Source organism: Microchirus variegatus, assembly GCF_963457635.1.
Source record: "Microchirus variegatus genome assembly, chromosome: 7".
Taxonomy (NCBI): Eukaryota; Metazoa; Chordata; class Actinopteri; order Pleuronectiformes; family Soleidae; genus Microchirus; species Microchirus variegatus.
The window spans coordinates 6,663,255-6,681,118 of record NC_139808.1 but is presented as its reverse complement, the minus strand read 5'-3'; the positions used below and the strand labels follow the sequence as shown (position 1 = coordinate 6,681,118).

Below are 17,864 nucleotides of genomic sequence, written 5' to 3'. Positions count from 1 at the left end.
TCATTTTGATACGTTTCCAGGCTTATTTATTATCATATTTAACCTTCTTAGTGATTCCTTTTGGGCAGTGTAAAAATTAACATATTTTTAACACCAGTGTTTATTTTTCTGTATTCTGTTATGATTATGACATGATTTTAAACTGTCAGCGATTGTTATGTTTTTATTTTAGTTAATATGTTGCATCACTCCCCAAACACTTAACCTTTCCACAGCTTCCAAAATCAGCATCATCTTCAGCCGACGCTGTTTCTCAGCTTTTAGTAAACATAAGTGACATAATACACTGTACAGGTTGAAAATGAAAATAACAATCTGAGAACACAACAAACACAATGCTTTCATAGACTTGAAGAACCAGTTTGTAAGAGGTAAACGGGGTGACGTTTCATACTGCAACCAACTGAAACCCCTCTGCAGCCTCCTCATGATGTAAACAGTCTGTATTTTCTAATCTTGATGACCACTCAAAATTGCTTCACCCACAGCTGTCAGGAGCAATGTGGGGTTAAGTGTAGACTAGGCATCGGCATGTAGACTAGTGGAGCTGGGGAATCTAACCCACAACCTTCCAATCGAAAGATGACTCGCTCTACCGCTGAGCTACCATCGCCTCATGTATATATGATAAACTACGGTGGCCTCCAAGGAGTAAAATATCATGACAAAAGCCCAAAATGTCATTCTATGCACTGAACCTTTAAATATTGCTGAAGAGTTGGCGGCAGTTGGTGACACTATCACTATTATTATTGAGTGAAAGGCATGGAGACGTGTGTTTGGCTCTGGTTTTCTTTTGTAGCTGTCATGTCAGTCAAATGTCAACTGCCACCTGAGATGGTCTTCATGTGACCTCATACAGAGCAGGCCCCCCTGCTGCGTTCAAGTGCTCCTCGTATTATTTGCCCCTTTTACACTGTGGGAAGTGTAAAACACACACACACACAGAGAGTTTCATGACAACAAGGAGGTAAATATTAGGTATGTAAGTGATGTTTTTAACTAAGGCTTAGCAATATGGCTAGTACAGTTATTATGATATGTTTCATATGAATGATCATTGCAATGAACAAGAAGATAATTGATGAAAATGGTTTTCTGCTGTGAAGCAAGTTAAAGAAATCATCTAGTTTTCATTTAAACAGCAAAACGCTTCACTATGAAGCTCCAGGACATGACATGGTCAAAAAAAAATTAAATTGTGGCCACAATATAGCTATAATGTGCTCACTAAATACTATTTCCTAAAGGAAATGTATTATTATTAGTTTGTGCGCACATTAAACCTACTTCGTGCGCACGTTGTACTTATTTCGTGGCCACAAATTGGTATTTAGTGGCCACAATTTACTACTACGCACATTATACCTAATTTACTATGCCAATTTACCATTTTACTACGCACGTTATACCTACTTTATACGTTAAACCTACTTTGTGGCCACGAAATAGTATTTCATGCGCACGTTCTACTTATTTAGAGGCCATGAATTAGTATTTTTAGCCACAATTTTGTATTTCGTGGCCACAAAATAGTATTTTGTGCGCACGTTAAAGCTATATTGTGGGCCACAAATGTAATATTGTTTTTGACCATGTCTTGTCCGGGACTCCGTATTAAAGTGTACATTTTATATACTTTTAAACTTAAATATGTTTACATTGTTATTGAAACTTTAGTTCAAAGCAAACATTATTCTCATATAGAACCTTTGATATATTTCGATTAAAAAAAAGGTATATTTCCTAAATATGTGCTACTTTATAAACCATTGCATAACCAATATCAGAAGAGAAGATAATTGCTGCAAGTCAGAGTACGTAACACGGTATCACGTCAAAGTGTCAAAAAGTGCCAAATTTTCCCGACCGCACGTGAAGGCAACTAAACTTCAGCTCACTTGAGCAAAGTCAGTGACCTCACCACACAGCACAGCGGGAGCTGCTGATAAACGGCCCCCCGAACTAAAATGAACTAAACCACGGACTTCCTCCGCCTCATACTCACACGACACACACTCGGAGCTGAGCTGTAACTTGTTGATATTCGCCGCCATGAACTGTGTGAGAGCTCTGCGTCTGACACGACTCGTCGTCAGAAGGACGGGAGACGTGGTGAGGAGGACTTGCATCATCCAGCCAACATGTTGTCTCTGCTCCAAGTCCTCGGCCGAGTCCCAGCAACGAGTGCCCACACTCTCCCACCCCACAGTGTAAGTGCCTCAATAAATAAGACTACGCCTTCTTTATCTATCTATCTATCTATCTATCTATCTATCTATCTATCTATCTATCTATCTATCTATCTATCTATCTATCTATCTATCTATCTATCTATCTATCTATCTATCTATCTATCTATCTATCTGCCTCTCTGTCTATCTATCTATCTATCTATCTATCTATCTATCTATCTATCTATCTATCTATCTATCTATCTATCTATCTATCTATCTATCTATCTGTATCTCTGTCTGTCTATCTATCTATCTATCTATCTATCTATCTATCTATCTATCTATCTATCTATCTATCTATCTATCTATCTATCTATCTATTTGTTTATCTGTCTGTCTGTCTATCTATCTATCTATCTATCTATCTATCTATCTATCTATCTATCTGTCTGTCTGTCTGTCTGTCTGTCTGTCTGTCTGTCTGTCTGTCTGTCTGTCTATCTATCTATCTATCTATCTATTTATCTGTCTGTCTGTCTATCTATCTATCTATCTATCTATCTATCTATCTATCTATTTATCTATCTATCTATCTATCTATCTATCTATCTATCTATCTATCTATCTATCTATCTATCTATCTATCTATCTATCTATCTATCTGTCTGTCTGTCTATCTATCTATCTATCTATCTGTCTGTCTGTCTGTCTGTCTGTCTGTCTGTCTGTCTGTCTGTCTATCTATATATCTGTCTGTCTATCTATCTATCTATCTATCTATCTATCTATCTATCTATCTATCTATCTATCTATCTATCTATCTATCTATCTATCTATCTCCAGGAATCCTCACTCAAAGCCCCCCAGTTCTGGAGTGGAGACCATGCTTTTCTACACCATCACAGAGGGAAAAGAGCAAGTTCCCATCTCCTTCTTTACCTCAGTAGGTACATTAAAAAAAAATAAAAAAATAATCCTCTTCTTAAATGACTCCACTGTTGTATACAAACAGACATCAGTGCATCTATAGATTTGCATGCTGTCGTTTGCAGGCCTTGAGGAGAACCGGCCTTCATCCCTCTGACCCTCGTCTGAAGGGCTGCATGGATAAGCTTCGGCGAGCCGTGAGGGAATCTGCCGGTGAGGTGATGATGGACAGAGACCTTTTCCACAGGTGAGAAGGTAGCGGGTGTCTTGTTGATCTTGGCTGGACTCCGTTTGGCATCTCCATGGTCAGGGTCCTGGCTTTGGATTGGATCCAACCTCATCATTTTTAGACGCATTGTGTTCAGATTATAGGCCGGCTTAAACACAGACCGTATACACACAGTGGCCTGCTGTTTTCCTTTGGAGGAGGAAATCATCATCTCAGTGAGGATAACAAAATATCTCACTGCTATAATCTCACAGCAGCAGCCAGGAGAAGCTTTTAAATTTGGTATAATTTACAAACGTCCACTTGGTCTCATGGATTATTAGATTAGAATTTGCTAGATCAAAACACAGCATTTTAGGAATGACTTCAAATGTACGCAAATGTACAAGCGGGCGTACACTTAGACTCAGTGTCATTGGTCAAGGTCACAGTTTTCATCAATATGATTTATTTCAACATCAATACATTTCACAAACGGCTGGACCATATTGATTTATCTAGATCAGGGGTCGCCAACCTTTTTGAGACCGAGAGCTACCTGAAGGGTAAAGAATAATATGGAGGGCTACCATATAAACATTTTATGCACCATTTTTTTTTTTACCATTTACCAAATGATTAATATTATGCATTCATTTGCATACACATTCATTCCAGTGCTTACTCCTAACAATTATCAGTTTTTATAAACAATATCAATGATATTTTACCGAGTGAATATATGGATGCATGCAAGTGAGTTGAGGTGAAGTGAACCCGCGGGCACCATATTGGCTGCCCGAGGGCTACCAGGTGCCCGCGGGCACCACGTTGGTGACCCCTGATCTAGATATTGTCATGCCATGATAAGGTGTCTGTGCTGACTTCCTGGTTGTAAAGTCTGTTGCAATGATAATAATTACATTTGTGATGTTGAATAAACTAGTGATACACTAAATCCTATATATATGTTATGTTGATGAAAACAATACAAAAAGTCACTTAATAACAATTCTTTAATTTTAAGCCTAATTCTTTGTGTTATAGCAGAATTAGACCATACTTATAGTCAGTTTCATTGTGTTTTAACACGTAAATATCCTTCTTTTAACATTAAAAAGTCAAAGAGATAAAGCATATATTATCTGAAATTAAAGGTATTTTAAGCCTGTAATACAGATCATAAACAGTAGATACTTTATTTGACATTATTTACAGATTTTATCACCCGGCACTAATCTGGCATGAACATTACTTTGGTTTTTAAGGATGAGCTGATTTAAATGTTGTGGTTTAATGCTTTGTTGCATGTAAATGCAAAAACATTTTTTTAAGTTAACCAGCACATGTTTTTTGAGTTATTGCTATATGGAAATTGAGACTGAAACCAACTGGTCAGTGTAGACAGAGACGCATGCATGCAGCTGCTGGACCTCATCTGTCACACAGTGATGAGCTGTACAACACATGCTGACGCACTGTTTGGTTGTTGTCTCTTTTTGTGCTCTTTTGCATGAAATCCGCACACGAAGAAGCGATTTAACATTTTCACACGACGCGAGGGATTAAAATTCGGCCGAAGGACAACTCAAACAAAGACTCGGTCACATAGCTGACAGGTAACCATAGATTTGTTTATTTTCATAGCAACTCTCTCATGTAACAGCTTCTGTATGAGAGCATTGTTTCCCTCTTTAAACTGACATACATCTCAACACTGACTGTCTTAGGGTGTTTTAGTTTCCATTCACCACCCAGTGCAGACATGAGCCCCAACTATTTTTAGCCTTACCCTCTAACAACAAGGCAGTTTAATGAATGATTTGTTATATGGGACTTCTCTCTACATGACCCCCCCCCCCCCCCCCCACCACCCTATCTTTTTTATTTCCATTCTCCGACGCTACTTCACTGATTGGAAGTTATTTATGTCCGATTCAATTACAAGATTACAAGACTGCAGAAACACTACACCACTTAACCACAGGGTTAAAGTCTGCGGTGTTGGACTGTGTCTGAAATGAATTGATCAGATTTGGTCGGGCTGCAGTTTGTGGTGATGCTACACGATGGCGATGCCATTCCAAACCCCACTTTACCCACAATGAGCATAAGAAGTAATCTGTGGTATCATACACTTTATTAAAATACAGATATTGCATGAGGCAATAAGGCTTTCATACATTATTAAATAGATTTGCTACACTATTGCTTTGGAAAAAAGCCTATTTTAATTAACTAGTGCAGTGCCCGTAGGAACTATGTATTCCTATAGTGGGAGCTGAAAAACATTTTTCAGTTATGGTAATGCATGATAAGGAACATAAAGGCTAACATAATACAAACACTGCGCAACCTCATTAGGCACAACGCTAAATTGAAAAAAATTGCATTGCGCCTAATGAGGTTGCACAGTGTTTGTATTATGTTAGCCATACGCTAATGCTAATTGTAGCCTCGCTAGCTTACCTTTGGAAACAGGTTCGCCAAGTTAGCCCAGCCTCTTCATTCCCACCTCCCTGCTCCAGACAGCGCAGCTGCTGCTGATGAGCTGCTGCCTGCCTGGTGTAGCGTGATAAATGCAGCATGATAAATCAGCGAAATTTAAAATTCCTCCTCAAAAAACATGAAAATCAAGGATGCACACCATCGGGCCATGCTCAACCCATATCCAAAGTCTTAGGGGGATCTGACTAACTGTTGTTGGCAACTTTTTTGCCATAACGTTGCTGGCAACTTTCTCGTTGGATTTAGCCATAAGCTTTGGTATTGTCTTCTGAGCCTGGGGGTGTGTGAACAGATGGCAGTTTGATTGATGCCTCACGATCCAATTCATTTGTTCGGGCCGCTCAATATGATTGGATGGTGTTTTTACAGGCCGAGGATTTTAAGAAAATACAGCAAAAACGCAGCAAAAAATGAATAATAATATTTTGTCATGGACATGAGTTAATAAGCAAAAGCTATGCACTAGTTTTAACCTGAACATCACTTCCTCACTGCAAAACTTAATGGTTTACATTGACTTTTGCTTCCTTCATCCTTCACACATTAGGGCTGCAACTAACGGTTATTTTCATAATTGAATAATCTGCCGACTATTTTCTCGATTAATAATGAATTAATTGAAAAATGTAGATCGGTGTTCCTCAAACCTGGAAATGATGATGTTCTCGAATGTCTTGTTTTGTCCACAAACTGAAACGATTCAGTTTGAATGATTCCTTTGTTAAGAAAACAGATATATTAATATTTAGGAATCTGAAGAATCTGAGAAACACTCGTCAACATCAAAATAGTTGAAGATTAATTATGATCGTTGCAGCCCTAATCCACATAATGTGTCTAAAAATAATAACTTTTCCTCAACATAAATACATAGAATCCACACACAAGCCAAACAAAATGTTCAATAACTGTTTGTTTGTTTGTTTGTTTCCAGATGTGTTTGTGGGAACGTCGTTCTGCTGATTCAGGCGTTCAGGAAGAGATTCGTCATCCCCGAGTTTGATGCGTTTGCACGAAAGATAAATGAAATTTACAACAGAGTGCAGAGTCAAAATGATGGCAAGGTATGCAGTGTGTGTTTGCCATGTGTTCCCATATAAAATGTTTTTGTCTTTTCTAATGATACGAAACCTGCTTTGACAGAAAATGCACTCTAATCCTCACTCTGACTATCCTTTAATTCCACAAACCCACTCCTACACAGTCGTATTCCATTAACATCATCTCTGCTGCAGGTTGTTTTAGCTGCATCTGACTATCGCTGTGTTCTCCCGGTTTATCCTGCCTCTAGGTTGCAGACTACATCCCCCAGCTGGCCAAGTTTAGCCCTGATCTCTGGGGCGTGTCTTTGTGTACGGTGGACGGCCAGAGGTAAGAAGCACAGATATCCGCCAACAACAGTTTCTCACCATGTGGTCCATTCAGTAGCAGTTTAGGGGCTTTTAATCAGATAACATTAATCATTTGACTTGATACGTTAAACATTTTGTACCATTTATTAATATTTATTAGGTAAGTGACATTTTTAACTTAATAGCCTATATGCACATCTCAGGGATGAATGTCGGTACGCTTATGAATACTTTTGTTACGTGAAGTATTGTGTCTGTCTGTCTGTTTGTACTTCCGCACTTGTACTTGCCAATATGACCAACAGAGGCCGCAAGAGGCTTGTTGCGTGAATGGGGTGAAGTCTGATTGCCTTGTTTTTGATTTGATTAGATTTAAATGAAACCATGTGGTTGAGAGTGATTTAGAAACAGGGTGATTGAAAGCTCACCGCTAAGAGTTGGGAGTTGCTGACGAGGGATCGAGAATTAACTTTTTCTCTTTAGACCCGAACGCACTGTTGCGATCGGTATGTTGTGATCTATCGTTACAATTTCAGTATTCGGGCCTGTTCGCTCTTCCTTTGCAACAATCTAAACAGCAAGATAAATCTTGGTGAGGGAGTTAAACACAGGACTAATTCCTTTCCTTATTAGCGCAGATGAAATGCCACAGGAGGAAGACACATGAGAGTGTTATGACTGTAGTGTCACTGGGTTGACTGTGTGCGAGATATTCATTGAGACTGGAAACATGCGTATGTATCTTGCTACTACTCATATTTTACTCAACCCTGGAACACACTTCAGCAGAGTCTCGAGCTGTTTCACTTGATTTTAAAATACTTTTAGAGTCACTGGCAAGGGCATCTTTACAGAGAAATCTTTAAGATTCACTGCATCTGGGTCATTTTTTTTTCTCTCCAGGCACTCAGTCGGTGACACCAAGCAGCCGTTCTGTTTGCAGTCCTGCGTGAAGCCCCTGCAGTATGCCGTCGCCGTCCACGAGGCGGGAACAGAGAGGGTTCACCAATATGTTGGCATGGAGCCCAGTGGACTCAAGTTCAACGTGCTGTCGCTTGACGATGAAGGTGTGTGGCGGCTTTGCGTAAACCCTGGAGTCAAAGGGGACACGACTGTACATCTGTATCTGTATCGATTGTGCCATATGATGTAGTTTGTTTCGTTTGTCTTTTTTTATCTTGGTGCATCACTCAGTTGATGGATTATGTGCGGCTGTGGTTTGTTTTTGTTTGTTTCTACTGTAGCTGTGGGCCACGTCCAGTTACACGTTGCTCGGACAACAAAAACTGTTTATTTCTCATACCAAGGACAGTAAAATAGTAAAGCTACCTCTAGATATACAGATTTTTTGGAACTGTGATGGACATTTTTCATTACTTTTCTTCTTTGTTTGTGTTTGGTCAATAGACCAAACCATACATATTCCATTAAAAACGTTTGTAGCTAGAATAGTCGTTTACCACATTAACAATGTATAGAGGGTATATCTGATTCAATGTTATATTCATTGAAAAAAAAGGTGCTTTTCCTTCAAAAATAAGGACATTTCTGTGACCATTTCAAGTGACCCCTAACTTTTGAACAGTAGTGTATATGTATGAATGTCACACATCATCTTTATTGACATCAGGTCCTTGTATTTCGGTGCACAAGTCGTCAACAGCTTTTACTCTTTAATCTTGTTGTTCTCTCCCCAAGATAAGCCTCACAACCCGATGGTGAACGCTGGAGCCATAGTGATCAGCTCTCTTATCAAGGTAAACACATGGACTTGCACTATCTATGGTATGCAACCATGTTTTAAGTTGTGCTGTCTCTCTCTGCTGTGAACTATGTGAAGTCGGGTAATCGTCAGAAAAACATCTATCTATAAAGCAAGTTGTGTCTGTCTGTCTGTGTGTCTGTGTGTCTGTGACGGACATATCTCGCTGACCAGATCCTAAGACTTTGGATATGGGTTGAGCATGGCCCGATGGTGTGCATCCTTGGTTTTCAAGTCGGTGTCCGCTTAGCAATAGGCGAGCACATATTTATTATGCATTAGCATGCTACTACTTTGCGGCTAACTTGGCGAACCTGTTTCCAAAGGTAAGCTAGCGAGGCTAGGATTAGCATTAGCGTAGGGCTAACATAATACAAACACTGTGCAACCTCATTAGGCACAACGCAATTTTTTAAAATTTTCGATTAGCATTAGCATACTTCTTACTTACGGGCACTGCACTAGTAGTAGTAAACAATCGAAATAATGATTGATGTGTTAATTTAGCTTTCCTTTGTTGTTGTTTTGGTGGTAGCTTAAGGACATATTTGCACATAAACAGGGCTCCATGGATCCATATTTTTGAGATACGCCTAAAACATTCTAGTTCTCAGCCACTATGTTTCTCACATATATAATGTGTGAGGAGAAGAAACTGTATTTGCTTTACAGGGTTTTAAATGTGATGAGTAACATTTTTGTTTTTCCTGCTTAAACATGTCAAAGGGTCTGTCATCACAAGTTTGTTTTTAATTAGTAAAGCCTGTATGTTTCACAGGGATGTTTTAATTGAAACTGTTTTCTTAAAACAACATTTGTGTGGGTTTTTTGGTGACTTGTTTTGAATAAGGAACCCCATTCAGCCCAGTAATCTGTTTATGTACGGAGCCTATAGGTCGCTGAATAATTCAGCGGCTGCAATGATCATAAAGACAAAAGGCTGAAGAAAAAAGTGTCATAAAGTAGCAGCAGCAAGTCATTGTCACTGTGTCAGAGTGCCCTAATATATGGAATATTTATAGAATTCTTACATTCATTGACAGACTTATTTCCTATTGCATTTTTTATAAGATTCAAAACCTATTCATTTGTGAAACACTTGAATTCTATCTGGGCTCTGTATCATTATAGTCTGCCTATATCTCCACTGTTGCTGTACCTGCTGATAAAAAAGGGTGTTGAATAATGCAATCACTGATATGTTAATAGACTGTTTTACACCATAGTGGCTTTTAATGAAGTGATATTACATATTCATGAATGTGATGATCACAAACCAGTGTCTTCTTTAATATTAACACATGCACGGGGCTTACTTTCTTTGCAGCCTCATTCTAATAAGGCAGAGAAGTTTGACTATGTAAGTAGTGCCTCAGATTTTTTTTTTTTTGTCAATGCTGCAGCATAAATTTCTCAGGACACATAAAATTCTCTTTATATTCGCTTCCTAGGTCATGGAGTTTGTGAAAAACATGGCCGGCCAAGAATATGTTGGATTCAGCAATGCCACGTAAGTTGACTGAAGCAGTAATTAAGAAATACTGTAAATAAATGTTAAATAATATCTTCATTTAACACACACACACCTAACAGATTTCCCGTCCACTGCCCTGTTGCATTATTGATGTTTCAGTATCGACCACTTCAGCTTGTGTCTTGTGTCTCAGGTTCCAGTCAGAAAAAGAAACTGGCGACAGAAATTTTGCCATTGGATACTACATGAAAGAGAAGAAGGTCAGTTCACATTTTTCTTTCATTTCAGGTGGGATTATTCATCAGGTTTTTATTAAAGTTTATTCACTGAACCCCTTTTGTTTTTCTTCTGTTTTCTCTACGGGTGCAATTACCATTTTCATTACCGATGTATTACTCCCAGAAGCAGCCCATAATGATTTTCTAAATATGCAGTTTACAAAGAAAGATAATAATTAAGTCAAGCAGTGTGTTTGTTCTCTAGAAATAAATGACAGATATTGAATATTTAGATAATTTGTGCAGTTACGCTAGCGCTTTTTAATCACTTTTGTCTGGTAATAATTTTCTTTTTTCAGAAACCAATATAATGATTTTCCCATTTTACATTTGCATTTTAGATTTTTCTTTCTTTATCAACAACTACAGCCACAGAATATAACTAAATATTTTCTGTGTTCTGTGTTTTAACCCTAACCCTTACCTTAACCCTTACCCTAACCACTTATTTAAAGTAAGTAAAATTGTAAAAAAAAAAAATCAATCTTCTTTATTCATTATCATTTATCTACCCTAGTCAAGCTGTGTTGTCAGAACAACAGAAATCTTGATGAATTAGTCAATTGAATTAGATCAGATGAATTTTATTTTTTTGATTTTCTGACAATATATAATGTACATTGTGGTCCGTATGAATCAGTCAAAAAAAAAAAAAGTCACGACGGCCATATTCTATTTCCAGTGTTTTCCTCCAGAAGTGGATATGATAGATGCTCTGGACTTCTACTTCCAGGTGAACATTTTCTGTTTCTGTAAACAAAACACTTCATGAATGTACCTGAATTAAATTAGTCCCAACTATTTCAATCATAATCTGACCCCGATTCCCGCTCTCAGCTTTGCTCCATCGAGGTGACCTGTGAGTCGGGGAGCATCATGGCGGCCACTCTCGCCAACGGGGGAATTTGTCCAATCACGGGCAAGCGTGTCCTGAGTGCTGAGGCCGTCCGTAACACCCTGAGTCTCATGCACTCCTGTGGCATGTATGACTTCTCTGGGCAGATGGCTTTTCATGTGAGTAACACTGGTGTCCTAGTGCTTCATCATCCCCTCTAACTCTGTACTTCCTGAAACAAATCACACGTTTTTTTTGTTCTTATCCTCCAAGGTCGGATTACCTGCCAAATCTGGTGTGTCTGGTGCAATACTGCTGGTGATTCCCAATGTCATGGGAGTCATGTGTTGGTCTCCTCCGCTGGACAGAGTTGGAAACAGCGTCCGGGGCATAAACTTCTGTCAGGCAAGATTAAGACATGAACTCTGCATTTGAATCATTTAAAAGAAAAAGAAGTTGATGCTTCGCTAAAGCCACTAAGTGCAGATCTTTTACGTAATGTTTTTGGAGGCTCTGTGTGTTTGTTTGTTTGGTTGTGTTTCCGCACTTGCACTTGCTGCTATGACCAGCAGAGGGTGCCAGAGGCTTTTTGCGTGAACGGAGTGAAGTCTGCCGTCTCTGATTTCCGAGTTCTCATTGTCGTAACCTGCCCACACCATGATTTTCATAACGGAAAGAGTTTGAATTAGTCTTAAGTCTTTAAGTTTAGACTCGAGTCATTACAGACACCAAAATGTAATCTTTTATTTTCCCATTTTTGGCTGAGATGAAAATCATCGAACTATAAGAGAAGAGGCATTAGCCAAGTTGAAAGTAATAAAAACAAAACTAAACAGTAGTTCATAGACTTGTAAGGCTCAATATTTGCTTGTTCTGTTAAATTTGAATTGGTTTGGTTAAAATAAATTGGTTTTGACAACTATGACATTGAAAACAAGAGGGATGCATCTGCACTTTTTCTGTCTTTAACTGTATAAAAACTGTCATCTCGTCCTCAGGAACTCGTGTCGCACTTCAATTTCCACAACTACGACAACTTGCGGCACTTTGTCAAGAAGCAGGATCCTCGCAGACAAGAAGGGGACGACAGGGTGCGACGCTTTCTCGGTTTTGAAGAGTTCTCCGTATGTTAAATAATAATAAGTGCTGTCTCAATGTTTGCTTTGCTTTCTTTCTGCTTCTTCAGAACAAGTCTGTTTTCAGCTTGATGTTTGCTGCGTACAGTGGAGACGTGTCGGCCCTGAGAAGGTACAGACTATATATACTGTTTATAAAGTCACACAAAGGGGGGGGTGTTTTATTCAGTAGGTGTATTAAACTGCTTTTGAAAATGTTGCATAGAGTATTACTATTTTCCTCTTTATATATTGTTCTAATGTATCAACAAAAACAAGCATTGCTAAACATGAAGTTGTGATCATTCCCTCAGGTTTGCTCTCTCGTCCATGGACATGGGTCTCAAAGACTATGACTCTCGGACAGCGCTGCACATCGCTGCTGCAGAGGGTGAGAGCAGCAAGTTTTATTTATTAACTCAGGGGGAAACCGGGAAACATGCAGCTCTGTGACCAAAGGGTAAAAAATAAGCATTATCATACTGTAGACGAGGGGTCTCCGACAAGTAGCTCGCCAAAGGTTTCAATAAACAAACAAACAAACCTGCTTACATGTTCACCCAATGTCCCCTTCAAGCTCATTCAGTTTGTTTGGGTTGAAATGAGCACTGAGTATAATGTTAATTTGTCATTTTCATTATGTCAAAGCAGAAGGAAAATGGTTGGAGACTCCTGCTGTAGACTGAAGTCACATCATAGTGTGGTACACTCTTAGAAATAAAAGTGCTTAGCAGAACCATATAAGGTTCTTCGGGCTTGTCCTCATAAGTGAACCCGTTTTGGCTCCAGGTAGAACCCTTTTAAAACCCTTCATTCAGGAAAGGGGTATTCTGGATCTCTGGATCAAAATGGTTTTTACTGGAACCATTAGTGTTACCAAGAACCCTTGAGAAGAGAACCTCAGCCCTTGTAGAAGGACCCTTTTGGAACCCTTATTGTTGAGTGTATCAGACAGGTCGTTTTCCATTACTGACATACATAGTACATCCTCATCGAGGGCATCATGACGCAAACTAGTGGAAGGCAAAGCAGTTCTTTTCGGTGTTATTTGACATTATGGACTGTACAGCACTTTGGTCAACCTTGGTTGTTTTTTTTAAATGTGCTCTATAAATGAATTTGAGTTGATTAGATGCTTAAGAAGTCACATGATGAGGTTCTTTGATGGTAAACATTTAGATTTCAGCTTCCAGTGAGTTCTCTTTTAATAACTGGTTGACATAGCAACTTATCAATCACCCCTGCTTGACAATCATTCAAGAGTTCTGAAAGGGTGTCATTGAAAAGAACAACAACAGATAATCTGTGAGAATAACAGAGAAAATGCCCCCCCCCCCTTATTATTTGTCTGGATGTTTCCAGTTGTAATTGGTTTTTACTTCATTTGTTTCCGTGATTAACTGCAGAGGTTCAGCACCTCTGGCGTACATTAAACAGAGCCGCTAATTAATTAGCTCAGAGCACCATATGGTCCATCGTTTGTCTTCTGTTGTGGTTTCCATTTATTCTCAGTGCAGACAGAATGGCCCTGCTGCAGTCTCTGCTATTTTTATTTTTATTTAAAACTAACAGCTGTGTAAGCTCATCACGCTTCTGTTCTCTTCCAAATTAGGAAGCACTCCTAAATCTGATCGTTAAATTAATTATGACTTTAGTATATAATTATTATTATTATTATTATTATTATTGATAATCATGTTGGTTGAGTATAAGTATTTCCCTCATCTACAGTAAGATTTTGTTTAATTTAATCCCATTGAGATTAAGAACCTCTATTTCAAGCGTGTCCTGGCCAACATAGGCAGCAGCAAATACGACACAAATAAAATAATCCAGATTAAATTTACAAGCACATTATGAAAAATACAAGTGCATGTTCAGCCTCAAAAATTCTCGGTTTGGGTTTAAAAACGCTGAATAAAACTAACTCAGGTAGTTTCCAGTCTTTCTGCAACATATTCCATGCACTTACTGCTGTTATTTATAAATCACAAAGATTGCTGGATTTTGCCGTTCGACCAGATTTTGACTCCTAATTTTGCATGATCAGAAAAAAAACATCACTGTCAATGATAAGAAACTTTTAACTGTGCCGTGTTCTGTTTATTCCCAGGTCACATAGACGTTGTAAAGTTCCTTACGGAAACTTGCAAAGTCGATCCGTTTGTAAAGGACAGGTGAGATTATCGTTTCTATTTATTATAGTATTACACTATTTATATTATTTGGTAAGCATTGTTCTAAATATAATGACAGTAAGTCATATTCAGATGCACATTTCTTTTATTCTGAAAATGTAATGGACTATTTGAATAGAAGTAAGAAGTAAGTATACATTAATCTCTCAGAGTAAGACATACAAGCAAAAATGTGCAGATTAAAGACCATGTTTGCATTATTTAACGTACTGTATAGTCTAGGATCGACTTACTGTACACTAACGGTCAAAAGTTTGGGGTCACCTATACATTTTTTTTTATCTTTTCCATTAAAAGTCACACTTTTATTCATTAAAAGAGTTGCAAAATGAATAGAAAATATAGTCAAGACATTGACAAGATTAGAAATAATCATTTTGTCCTTTCGTCCAAGAACCAGCAAAACTGTTTTCAGCTGTGCTAACACAATTGCACAAGGGGTTTTCAAGGGTTTTCTAATCATCCAATAGACTTCTAACGCGATTAGCAAACACAATGTACTATTAGAACACTGGAAATGGGCCTCTATACACCTATGTACATTACAAACCAGAGGTTTGCAGCTAGAATAGTCGTTTACCACATTACCAATGTATAGAGTGTATTTCTCATTCATTTAATGTTATATTCATTGAAAAAAACAGTGATTTTCCTTCAAAAATAAGGACATTTCTTAGTGACCCCATAACTTTTGACCGGCAGTGTACATTGTGGACCCATACTTGAAAAGTTTGCTGCTGAAAAACCGTCACTTGTTCTCCTGCGCAGGTGGGGGAACCTTCCGGTTTATGATGCCATGCAGTTTGGACACAGTGAGGTGGTGAAGCTGCTGAATCTCTACCAGCAGGAGTGCAGCCAGGAGGAGACACTGAGCGCTGAAGCTGAAGCTGAAGCTGAAGCTGAGCCGTCCCCCAAGCTGGACACCATCGAGGGCATGGTGTGACTGAAGTGTATAGGGTAAAAAAAAAAAAAAAAAACCAGAACCAAATATAATGGGTTTATCTTGACCCTGTCTTTACCTGTTGTGCCTCTTAGCACTGAAACAGTGGGATTCATTATATCTATTTTGTTCACTCAGCTGTAAATAACCATACTGGATTCCTCGTACAGATACAAGGAGAATCCTGTATTATTTATAGACATTTTAACTCTGCATAAACTTTAAATTACCCAACCTAATTTATTATGCATACGTTTTATTTTTTTAATTTTTTTTTTGACTTGGAACTCATCCATTAAACATATTTCATTAAATTATATTTCATCTGAACTCCCACAGTTCCACGTTGTTTTGATTTTCAGGAGGTTAGTCACGTGGCTGCATCATGCAGCCAGTAATGCGTTATTAAATATTAAACGGCGTCCATTGAATCACCTGAAAGCGACGATGCGTGATGGAGACACAACGGCAGGAGCTCAACTGTTATTCTAAGAGGTTGTTTTAAAAAAAATTTTTGTATGTACCGCGTCGTAAAATAAGCAATAGGAGGCGTTCAGCTGTGTCCACTGTAAATACAACTCATAAATGCAGAATAGTAGCATGCATGTTTAAAAAAAAAAAAAAAAAAAAATTGATTGTACACATTTTTTTTAATTGCAAAACAATGAGCTGTTGATGCTGCCAACTATTTTTTTCTTTTGCAACCACTAGATGGCACTGTACAGCCATCAAATAGACTGCTAAACCCACAGGATTACTTGTGATTCCTGCATGCAAGGACAGGAAACAGCTCCTATAAAACTGACCTGGCATCCAAGTGAGACTGCTGCAGCTACACTACCGTTCAAAAGTTTGGGGTCACTTAGAAATGTCCTTGTTTTTTTGTGGGGGTTTTTCAATGAATATAACATTAAATTAATCATAAATACACTCTATACATTGTTAATGTGGTAAACGACTATTCTAGCTGCAAACGTCTGGTTTTTAATGGAATATGTACATAGGTGTATAGAGGCCCATTTCCAGTGTTCTAATGGTACATTGTGTTTGCTAATCGCGTTAGAAGGCTATTGGATGATTAGAAAACTCTTGAAAACCCTTGTGCAATGATGTTAGCACAGCTGAAAACAGTTTTGCTGGTTCTTTGACGAAAGGGCAAAATTATTATTTTGAATAATTATTATTATTTCTAATCTTGTCAATGTTTTGACTATATTTTCTATTCATTTTGCAACTCTTGAATAGTGTGACTTTTAGCGGAAAAAACACAAACAACAATTGTATAGGTGACCCCAAACTTTTGAACGGTAGAGTAAATCACTCACAGAATGTATTATAATAATAATATAAATGTGGTCCTGTGATCTGCTTAGTCCTTTAAGTACAGAACGATGTAAACGTTGCCCTATTTCAGCACATTTGCTGATTCCACCTGAAGAACTGACTATGACTATGACTTAAACTTTGATGAGTCCTAATGTGTTCTATTCCTTATGTCACAGATGTTTGCTTCTCACGATTATCTATCACAGTCAAGGCCTGTGGGGGTTTGGATGGGGGTTTAGTGCTTTTTTTGGTTTGTTTGTTTTTCCTGCAATAATCTCGCTCTAGCTCTCTCACCCGTTTAAGTAAAAGCAATAGTTTTGGCCCACAAAATGTCAGAAAATGTTAAAAAACGTTGATCAGCGTTTGTCAAACCTGTAAACGACGATGTTCTCGAACGTCTTGTTTTGTCCACGGACCAAAATGATTCAGTTTTAAAGATTTCTTTGTTATGTGGAGCAAAGAAACAAAGAAAATATTCACATTTGAGAAGCTGAAACAATCAGAAATCTTGTTTTAATCATGAAAAAAGCTTCAGACCGATTAATCGATGATCAAAATAGTTGTTAGTAATCGATTAATAATCAAAGATGACCAATGTCTGCCACGATACAACACACACACACACACAAGAATTAGTCAAGGTAAATGCATATTCTGGCACATTTTATTCCGATGACATGGAGAGAAAGTGAGATTCCTCTTCTCCTGTCTCCATGGAGATCGTCCTTGTTCTCAACCCAAGATCTAGAAAAAGTAAAGAAGAA

The 17,864-nt window shown here is 38.2% G+C and overlaps 1 protein-coding gene across 1 annotated transcript; it reads left to right on the top strand.

The window, feature by feature from the left end:
• Positions 1 to 1,911: 1,911 nt before the first annotated feature.
• gls2b (glutaminase 2b (liver, mitochondrial)) lies at positions 1,912 to 16,104 on the top strand. The gene is made up of 18 exons (XM_083892063.1): positions 1,912 to 2,213; positions 3,021 to 3,120; positions 3,230 to 3,351; positions 6,755 to 6,884; positions 7,112 to 7,191; positions 8,076 to 8,239; positions 8,871 to 8,929; positions 10,262 to 10,294; positions 10,386 to 10,444; positions 10,602 to 10,668; positions 11,369 to 11,419; positions 11,524 to 11,700; positions 11,795 to 11,926; positions 12,520 to 12,612; positions 12,708 to 12,769; positions 12,951 to 13,027; positions 14,750 to 14,813; positions 15,603 to 16,104. The coding sequence occupies exons 1-18, from the start codon at positions 2,056 to 2,058 to the stop codon at positions 15,775 to 15,777; spliced, it is 1,803 nt and encodes a 600-aa protein (XP_083748189.1). The 5' UTR covers positions 1,912 to 2,055; the 3' UTR covers positions 15,778 to 16,104.
• Positions 16,105 to 17,864: the final 1,760 nt, after the last annotated feature.